General features: G+C 48.8%; 1 protein-coding gene across 1 annotated transcript in view; it reads left to right on the top strand.

The window, feature by feature from the left end:
• Positions 1-416: 416 nt before the first annotated feature.
• Positions 417-10669, top strand: part of LOC135219143 (uncharacterized) — a 117264-nt gene continuing 107011 nt past the window's right edge. The window contains exons 1-2 of the mRNA XM_064255655.1: positions 417-493; positions 4398-4509. Of these exons, the coding sequence (XP_064111725.1) occupies positions 417-493; positions 4398-4509 (189 nt within the window). The remainder of the gene's footprint in view (positions 494-4397; positions 4510-10669) is intronic.

Below are 10669 nucleotides of genomic sequence, written 5' to 3' on the forward strand. Positions count from 1 at the left end.
GACTTGCCGCCGGGGAAGATCAGGACCGCCAACCTCTTTTCAAGGATGTAGGGCTGTCCCTTGGCGGCGTTCTTCCCAAAACCGCCGACCCAGGCCCGCAGGGTTGCCAGCGCGGTGTCTCTAACAGCGGGAGCCTGGAAGAGAGGGTATTTGTTAGTTTTTTAAGTTTAGACTTAAAATTAAAACTTAAGTAAAAGGTTAACTTAAATTATAGAGGATGCGAGATCCCATATAAAACCAGCTTAAGTTTAAGATAAGAGATTAAAATTAAACTTAAGAACTATAAACTTGTAGGGATTGGATAACGGAGTTGGAAATACTTACCCCGTCTAAGAGCTGGCTCACCAGATCATAGCAAATCGTGCAGGTCTCGTGAAACCAGACTTGAAGGTTCCCGTTGCGGACGCGCGTGGAGCATGGGATCTGCAGACTTCATGCCCACAGGGGTCCTGGAGCATGGCATTACATCCGGATGCTCACAAGATGGTGGTCTGTAAGTGAAAAGATACATGAGCATCTTAAAAGATATCACTTACAGGCTAGAGGTTAAAAGAACTCCGCTGCATGCGGAGCGCGAAAAAACTTTGGGCATAAACCCCTCCTTATTGCTTGAATAGGCTATAACCCCGGAGAGATCCGGTGTGAGCAGGTAACGGAGGGATGGTTTAAGACAGCTAAATTAAACTTAATATAGTTTAAATTAAATACTAAATCTTAAACCTATACACATTGAACGTACCGGACTAAGTCCGGTGCGTGGCGGAGCCGTTCGCGATAGCAATGCGACGGAGTGGTTAGTAAAGACCAACTGTATGCCGCAGTCCGCCCGTCAGGTGAACTAGCACCTTTCCACGTGGATGCCGGGAGCTCCGGTAGATAAGAGCACCAGTAAGGTGGGAAAGGGCGAGAGGGCAAACAGACTCGTGCTAGCAACGGAGCGACGGAGCAACGCCGGAGGGGGGGAAAGGCCAGTCCCCCCCCCCCCCCCCCCCCCTTTAGTCATACCGAGCGTGCCGAGAAGCTAGAGAGGTCGAGTCCAGTCTGGGTCTGTCCAGCCCCCCTACTCCCTCCGCCTAGGGAGAGAGGGAGGCGAGCCCGGGTATGTGGAGCGAGCGTGGGCAGACCAACCCTCCCCCCGGCCCTATGGAAGGGCGGGAGGAAGGAAGGTGACTGGACAGGCGTCTGGCGCTCCGTGATCACGGAGTGACCACGGAGCGGTAACATGTAGTACAATGAAACAATACAGCTAGGATAAAACAACCGACTAATCAGAGAGATGCTATAGAGAAGCAACCGAACGAACGAGCGGGAAGTATAGTAGAACATAACCTAGGCTACGTGAAGCCAGACGCCGTACAACTAACATAAGACATAATAAATCAAATCACTAAACGTAAAGAAAGAAAAATAAAACAGTAGGAGAAAAAATCCAGGAGTGTACGACTAACTCGAAAGAAAGTCTGCCACTCAAAGCTAGCCGGGGCCGATACTGAGAGCTGTGGCTAGGGTCTGGATGGAAGATGCCTACGCAAGGTGAAAAAAGACATGCATGCATGACATAAAACCACGTAGGCTGTACCCTTAACATAAAATGGATAACTAATAATAGAGCGTAACGAAATAAGGAAGGTTCTGGGTATGGAAGACCCAGAACGAACCCGCCACGAGGCAGACATGCGCCATGCTTCCGACCTAGAGCTCGTATTTATACCTAAAAAACGGTAAATACTGACTCAAGGTCGGGAAAAAAACCAAATAGCAATAATCACTGATTACTTAACTTAGCTGCTGCGATGGCTGTACGCTCCATGATGAATAAATCCAGAAAAAAGGGCACAAAAACACAGAGCAAAAAAGGGCACGTGGTACGCGGTGCGCTAACTGAAAGGATGGCCACCAGAGGCGCAGCAGTCGGCAGCATGGGATGGAGTAGTAGTAGTTGCTGCCCACTCTGTGGGTCGGCTACCCCTCTAGTGGGGATTTTGTAGTGATTTCTATTGGCAAGCGGTTCGTGGTAGTGGTCTCACTCACCATAGTGTTCATACCGACACCCTCTTGGAGGGTGAGCGAGTCAGTTGTACTGACCTTTTCTTTATTTTATTTATTCTCTGGTAGTGTTAGTACATTTACCTTAGAAATAATGAATTAAAGGATATTTCGCGCAGCGACACGAACTGAGCCCAGAAATGCATTTAGTCATGAAAAGAAGAAGAAAACAGTAATCAGCGAATCTTTCTCTATGATAAAATTCGTGATTTCGTTAATTTTCCGGAATATACGTAGCATTTGGGCTTCACAAAAAAGTAAGTAAAGTGATTTATGACAGAGTTTAGAGATACTTACGTAAAAATACATCGGTACTTTATAGAAACGGTGACGTCACGGTGGTCATATGTATTTTTTTCGTGAATGCATATACATTATGATAAAAAAATAGTTACTGTACTGCTTAGAGAACCATATTGTAATATTAATGTAATCACATCAAAATGAAGAATCATTGTTCATTGTATACTGTAAACATGTAAAGTGTATTTTTTGTCTTTTGAAAAAAAATGTGGATTCCCAAGGAATTATTCCTTGAAGAGGCTTTTTATTATGAAGATATGCCAATAATATATAAGATTTGCATTTTATTATGAATATATGACATTAATATATAAGGTAAAAATGGTTTTATACGTTTACGCTTCGTCGCCGATTGCAAACAACATACGATAATCTATTAGTTTGTTTGACTGCAGTATTCAGAGAAGTTGATTACGTTATACCAAAACAATAATGAAGTTCGAATTGAAAATTTATGTTTTCCTAAATGTTATTACTACTGTAATAAACTACTACTATTAACATTTCTTAAAAGGTTAAGAATGACAAAGGTGCTGTGGAAGTGTAACTCAATGTTTACATTTCTGCTGGCCGCTCAACTACAAGTTGATGTCAATGAGTGGAATTATTCCATGAATAGGCTATATATTATGAAGATATGCCAATAATATATAAGGTGAGAATGGTTTTATTACCTTTATTGTCAGTTAATATCATAATGTGAATCTGTTCATGCATTTGTTGGTTATCAGAACCGGACGAGGCTTAGCCTACCACCGACAAGCCCGCGATGCTGTGATTCATACCAGGATATATAGACTGAAAAGTGGTCCAAGGAAAAACCCGTGATTAACTGAATCCGTGATTGCTGATCCGCGACCTAAGCGAGGCCCCACTGTAAAATAGGCCATTATTGAATATAGAACTTTCGATTTTTTCAAAATGCCATTCTGTACTCGTAGCTAGTTCCTTGATTAATGATCTCTAAATCCAATCTTGCCCGCCCAGGATCCTCCATAATTTTAAAAATATGTATGGCCTGAATAAACAAGGTTTAGGTTACTAAAATATTTACCAATCTTCAGTTGATTAAAAGGCTACATAGTCCCACGGCCAAGTGACATTTCAGAATTGTAGGTGCTTTAATATATTAAGTGAACACATTGAAATCAGTTATTTTACTGATGTTTTAAGCATTAGTAAATTATTGGGTATGCATTTATTATAGAAAGAAAATCGCAATATGTAGGTCCTCACTCATGGGAACTAGTTGATTATTATTAAGCACTCTAGTTTAAGCAACCACCTATCCATTTTTTTTCATTTACCTTGTGGGTAGTGATATGAGTATTTTATATACTGGAACTTCTTACAGACTGGGTCATTATTATTATCCAAATTTTATTGGAGAGTGGTATTTCCTTGGCTTTTACTGCTGGGATAAGGAGTGCATGTGAAGTTGTCTAACCCCATATAGGCTATTGGTAGTTATTCAAGTAGGTCTGTGAAATAAAATAGACAGTTTGTTCCAGTGTATTTGCTGCATCTAGTTTGCACCTTCACATCTGTAGATGGGATTGGTGTTTCTGTGTGCATTGTGCATTGTTTTTTGTCCCTGTGGGGCAGGACAAAGAGTGGCTGACTAGAATATTACCCTTACATGCATCTTCCTCTCGGAGAGAAGAGAGTAGTGCATAGATTAAAAGTTGTTTCTCATTTAAGGGGGATTCCATCCCAGGCCGCGCTATTGCCATAGTAACTTTGGGGGGAAGTCTCTCTCTCTCTCTCTCTCTCTCTCTCTCTCTCTCTCTCTCTCTCTCTCTCTCTCTCTCTCTCTCTCTCTCTCTCTCTCTCTCTGGAGACAGGAGTGGGATCGAGCGGAGTAGTGGCACCACCCCTGACACTGCTCCTGACACAGATCACAGTTTGTCAGAGATAATTTACAAACCTATGAAAGCATAGGTTTGTAAATTAGGAAAAATACAAATTTCTGTTTAATTTTGTTTTGTTTTTAGTCTAAATTCAACTGTATCTGAAGAAATGTATTAAAGATGTTTTAACTTCCATAGGTTTGTTTTAATATACTGGAAGAAGAAGAAGCACCATTTGAACACATTTGTGAATTGTGTTTCAAGACCTTCTGCCCCATGCACTGATCCAGCACTTCTTGAAGAACAAGATGTAAGTTAGAGACTTAATCTGTGGAAACTTCTGTATTCAATATGAAATAATGATTAATATCTTAATCACTCCTTCTTTTTAACCAGTGACTGAGCCTAGTATAATTTTGTTATTTGTTCCGATACGTAATACAAACCATCGGTCCTTTAACAATAGAAATGTAACTTGTGGCAGCTGGAACCGGTCGTAAGCTTCGAACAAGGGAGTACGGTAGTTAACTGCTTGTCCGACAGTCAGCGCACCCCGCGACTGGGAGGAGAAGAATCACTTTGCTTTTGGCCGCGCTGGGTGACAGATGTGTTCTCCACTTCTCTCTGCCCCCTCCTTTTCGTCGTATGATTGTTTCTTCAAATCTTGGTTTGCTTTTTAGTGTGATTGTGTAAAAGCTGTAAGTACTTGTGCTTTGTATTTTATTATTTTTATTATGGATCGTGTGCTGGAGAGTTCCCCACGCCCCCCCCATCAGCCGCAGACTCTGCCCTGGTGTGGAGGGCCGTAAGTGTGGGGCCTTCCGCTCCTTTATGGAGGTTGACCCTCATGAATTTTGTGCTCGGTGTTGGGGGCACGAATGCTCTTGCATCGAGCCCTGTGATTTTTGTATTTTGTGGTCGGAGGAGCAGTGGGCACGATATGAGGGGAGGAGGAAGCGACGTAAGCCTGCCAGGGAGTCATCGGAAAGTTCTCCAGCTACTCCCCTGGTCCCTAGTCACGAACACATCGTCCTCTTTCCTCCCTCCATCTCGGCTCCCGCGTATGGCTCCTTCCCCTTCGGGGGGGTTGGGTTTCTCACTCCTTCTTTTCGCCCGATCCGTCGGGCGTGGAGGAGGGGGAGAGGTACCCCGACATTCAGTTGTACTCGGGGTCTTCCGTTCGCTCGAGGTGGGACTTGTCCCCCCCCCCCCCCCCCCCCCCCCCCCCCCCCCCCACCCCCCCCCCCCCCCCCCCCCCCCCCCCCCCCCCCCCCCCCCCCCCGGGCAAGGGGGGACCCCTCCTACTAACCTGACCTTTGCCTCCTCAGGTGCGCCTGCCTCGGGTGACGACCTCGGCCAGGTGTGGTGCTCGCTGGGTCTCCAGGGGACACCGAGTATTCGGGGGTTGTTACATCACATGGCGAGTGGCTCTGCTCCGGTTACCCATGGTCTGGTAACCATCACCACCACCACCATGTCGACCCCAGGGTATGCCGCCCCTCCTCACCTTGTTTATACGCAGCATATAACAATGGTATGAACTTCAGCTGCGGTTCATGGGGCCGCTTCCTGGCATTCCGAGGAGGGTCTTAACACCGCCGCCCGGGTTCGCCGCTCTCGCCTCAGCCCCCAACTTCCGGTGCCCCGAGAGCTCGCCCCTGGACCTGCCACCAGTACCAAGGTTGTCGCTGGCCGCTGTCCCGCCTCCTGCTGTTCCTTCCGTTCCTGCCGTGCCTGCCGTACCTGGACCAGCCCCTGCTGACGTTCCTGCCCGTGGTGTTGCTGCTCCAGTCGCAGGTCCTTCAGGACAGATGCAGCCGGGCCGTGTTGCTTCGGCAATTGCCCTGGGTCTGTCCTGGATGGAGGACCTGACGACTGTTCTGAGGAAGCTGACGAAGAAGAGGAAGAGGAGAAGGTGTCGTCGTCGTCTGCTGCTTCCTCTTCCCCTTCGACTTCCAAGGCTTCACGGCTGAGGAAGAAGAAGGCTGCCCCCTCCCCCCCTAAGAAGTCACCTTCGGGAACTTCTAAGGGCCCCGTCTCACTCCGGTGGGATGGGGGCGTCTTCCGCTGGTCCTCCCGCTCTTTCAGGAGCGGGGCCCGTCTCTCCTTCCACAAGGAAGAAGAAGACGGGGACCAGAGGGGTACCGTTTAACACCGGTACCTCCTCACCTGGTGCTAGGGGCTCTGCCGCTACATCAGGTTCCGGCTTGGCCTCTTGTTCGCGAGAGGTAACGTGTGTGCGGTCTCCCGCGGGTGACCGTGCAGCCAAAGTCCAGGCTTCTGAGTTTGCTCGGCGCCAGGACCGAGGCGCGGAGCGGAAGACTGGTGTGAGTCGCTTAGGTGACTCCCGCCAGACCAGCGATACGCGAGTACCCAGGGTTGACGCGACGGTCCCAGACCGGCCGTGGGCTGGGGCAAGGAAGAGGTCCCCTTGGTCGCCGGAACCGGCGGCTCGACTCGCCGTGAGGACAGGCCCCGCTCCCACCACGACAGGGGACTCTGCCGGTCCCCTGACCGCCGCTCCCACCAGGACCAGGCGGGTAGGGGGACCAGCAGCAGCTCCTCTGATGCTCGGGACCGGAGCCGCTGTTCTCTGTCCAGTCACTCTCCCCCAGAGAGCCGCGTGACCAGGCCTGCAGCTCGATCGCGATTGCCTGCAGCCTCTAAGCACAGCGGTTCTGCCGGTGGGCGAAGGGGGAGCGTCAGCTCTTCCTCTCCGATCCCTTCAACTTCCTCGGGCTACACCGGGAAGAGCGAGGTGATCCGGAGTGACCAGATCGTATGCGCAAGTGGTCAGAGGAGACTGGGAGGGGTCTGTTGTGGTTCCTCCTTCTGAAGGAGGAGGGTCTCGGGAGGTGCTTTTGTTGGAGGGACTTAACGGTCCTACTCCACAGGACGCAGTCACTCCTGAGATCCAGAGGTTGTTTGCAGAGGTTATTGCGCTGATTCGTCAGCACAACGACCTCGGGGAAGGATCGCCGCTCCCACCTTCTGAGCCTACCTCCAGGCTCAAGTCATTCTGGGGTCCTAAGAAGGAACCCAAGGCAATGGTGGGTCTGTCGTGATCGGCTCTGGCTGACTCCATGCTGGGCCAGGTGGACTTTCTCGTTTCTGGACAGGAGGGGTTCGCTACGGTCTGGCAGGTCTTCCAAGCTACTTTCCCCGCCTCTACTGCGACAGGGGAGATTCTACGTGCCATTGGAGGACCCTATGCTGCCCTAACAGGTTAACCCGGAGCTAGCAAGGCAAACTCCTGGGGTGTCTCTGCAGCAGCTCCTGTTGGAGAACTTATGGTTTTATACATTCAACTTCCCTGCCAGATATATACTTGGCTATAGACTCCGTCATTCCCGTTTTCTAATCAGATTTCTTCTGTCGCCCGGACCATCAACATTGTTGTTGGTTCCTCTTGACTGGATTTTCTTTTTTCACCGGCAATTGATCTTCTTGACCGACCTTTGGTGACGTATCTGGATTGTTGGATTGGCATACGCTTTTGTGGACTGTTTTTGTGGACTTGCTTTGGATTTTTCTTAAAATATCATGACGCTGGAATGGTTGTGAGATGTTGTGTGAATGTAGGCTAAGGTAAGGGAGGTTGCCAGAAGCTTCGGTAGACTCTCACACCGTATGTAAGGGTTGCAGGGAGTATTTGAATGTTCTTTCACTAATACTTGCAAGGAATGTGAGAATTTGAGTAAGAGAGAGTGGAAGAATCTAACTACTTATTTGAAGAAGTTAGAGAGAGAGAGAGAGTGAGGAAAGCTTCTTCTAGAAGTTTGAGTAGTTCTAGATCGAATGAACTATTTCCTAGTTTGGGATCTTCCCCACTTGTAAGAATTGCTACTTCTCCTTCCTTTTCAGCCTCTTCACCTATTGCAGATCCTGTAGATTCGGCAAAAGAAACTTGCGGATCTAAAAGCAGCCTTCAAGATCATGGAAAAACAAAATGGCTGCTCTGCAAGGTAAGGCTAGTGATATTACAGGTTGGACAGTGATGTGAGTGTCCCCAGTGTAGAGGAGGGGGCATCTGGTCGGCTCCACAACGCTCCCAGGTCTAGACCTCTTCCAAGCTCACATGCCCAGAGGAGAAGGAATGTCAAAAACCGTAAGGAGGTTGTGGAGAATCCCCACCGATCAGGTGTCCCTTTGGCAGGCTCTGTGACACCCCAGACTGCCAGGGATCACTATTGCAAAAGCGTCCTGCGTGAGTGTTTCTCATCGTCGGGGTCTTCGTCTCCTAGACGCGATTGGAGGGATTCTGATCGCTTGCGACTACTGAAGAGGAGTTGGAAGGTGCCGACTCTTGAATCGAGCCCGGAACGCTTCCCTGAGGAGTCTCCTTCGGATGTTAAGAGGGCAAAAAGAGCCCTATTGTCACCCGTAGTTGGAAGGAGTCAGGAGGTGGAGGCCATGTACTTCTCCCCTCCTCCTTCTCCTCCTCCCGAAGAGGATAAAGAGGAGGCTACTAAAAGATTTCTAGTTTCTATGCAAGAACAGATATCGTCGTTGATAGGAGTGCTTTCAAAGGAGCCTCCTCGAAGGAAAGACACTTCCCTTCCCATCAAGAGGTCCTCCAGACGTGTGGAGGTACCTGCTGCAGGAACAAGGCTCCTATTAGGAGTGAGGCTCCTAGCAACAGCGAGGAGTCAACCAAACGTAAGGAGTCAACCAAGCGCAAGACTCCTACTAGGTGCGAAGAGCCGATCAGGCATCTGGCGCCAGCCAGGAGTGAAGAGTCTCCCAGGAGGCAGGAACCAAGAGCCAGGAGTGAGGAGTCACCCAGGAGGCAGGAGCCAAGAGCCAGGAGTGAGGAGTCACCCAGGCAGGAGGCAGGAGTCAGGAGTTAGGAGGCAGGAGTCAGGAGTCAGGAGCCAGGAGGCAGGAGTCGGAATTCTTCCATAAGGCAAGATCCGAATAGACTCTTATCCGGAATTGAGGACTCTTCCCCAGACAGAAAGCACTCTCCTTCGGATCGTAGGAGGTCTTGAACGACGCTTCCTCCAAACGGGAACTTTCTCTTTCTTATGATCGGGTTTCTGGATGAGTTTGCCTGAAGACGAGCTCCCTACAAATGAGGGACTCTCGAATTATAAGACATTAGCCGCCTTATTACTGCAAGAGTTTGGAAGACTCTCTTAGTCCAGCTGCTCCTCTTTCCCTCGTTTCACTCTTTTGAGTACGGCTACTGTAAAGTCCTCGGCTTTCCTGAAAATGAAACCAGCGATTTCAATGAATAAGGCCCACCAATCTTTGGATTCATGGATGGGCGCTAAGAAAGAGTTGGGCAAATCAGTATTCTGCATGCCTCCTTCCAAACTCCATGGAAAGAGAAGTATTTGGTACGGGACAGGAGAGACTATGGGCTTTCTCCTTCCTGCATCGGCAGACGCTGGACTTCTCTAACTGGTTGATGCCTCCAGACGACACTCTTTAGTCTCGGCCCAGATCTACGTGGAGCATTTCAGAATTGAACCACTTTCTTAAAGGGACTTTTCAATCATTTTAGAAGTGTTCAATTTTCTGGATTGGTCTCTCGGAGTTCTGGCTAAGAAATCTCAGGACTCGGAGTTTTTTAAGAGCCCAGAAATTCTCCATAGCGTCCTGGCTTGCATGGACAAGGCGGTACAAGACGGTTCGGGAGAAGTTTCTTCCCTTTTTGGAGCCGGTTTACTGAAAAAGAGATCAGTTTATGGATCCCTTTTGTCGAAAGCTGTTTCTCCTAGCCAGAGGGACCAGCGTTATTGTTCGCCCCTCTGTTGGACCATTTGTTTCCTTCTCAGTTGGTGAGAGATATACTCGCTCACTAACTGAGAAGGCGACACAAGACCTCCTGTTCAGACTTCAAAGAAGAGTCGCCCTGTAGTGTCAACGAGTAAGAAGGACTCTCGTCCTCCTCAGCAGCCCTTTCGTGGAGGTGCAACGGCTCGTCCCCCTTCCAGAAAGAAGAGCTCTGATAAGAGAGGCCCTTCAAGAAAGGAAAGTGACTTGATGATCCTCCAAGCACCAGTAGGCGCCAGACTCCTGAACTTTGCAGGAGGCCTGGGCACAGAGAGGAGCCGACTCTTGGTCGGTTTCAGTTCTAAAGAAAGGATACATAATCCCCTTCGAAGACAGTCCTCCCCTAACCTCTACTCCTTGGGAACTGTCAGCGAGGTAAAGAGACCCTGTAATGAAAAATACTCTCTTCAAATGGTGGATCAAATGTGGGAAAAGGAGGCCATCGAACTTGTACAGGATCCACTCTCCCTGGGATTTTACAATCGCCTTTTCCTAGTACAAAGGCTTCAGGGGGGGTGGTGGAGACCAGTACTGGACGTAAGCGCGCTGAACCGCTTTGTTCAGAAGAAGTTCCGAATGGAAACGTCCGCCTCGGTGATGTCAGCACTACGTCCAGGAGATTGGATGGTCTCTCTGGACTTACAAGACGCATATTCCACGTTCCCATTCACCACTCGTCAAAGAAATAT

The sequence above is a fragment of the Macrobrachium nipponense genome, chromosome 19, assembly GCF_015104395.2.
Source record: "Macrobrachium nipponense isolate FS-2020 chromosome 19, ASM1510439v2, whole genome shotgun sequence".
NCBI classification, from domain to species: Eukaryota; Metazoa; Arthropoda; class Malacostraca; order Decapoda; family Palaemonidae; genus Macrobrachium; species Macrobrachium nipponense.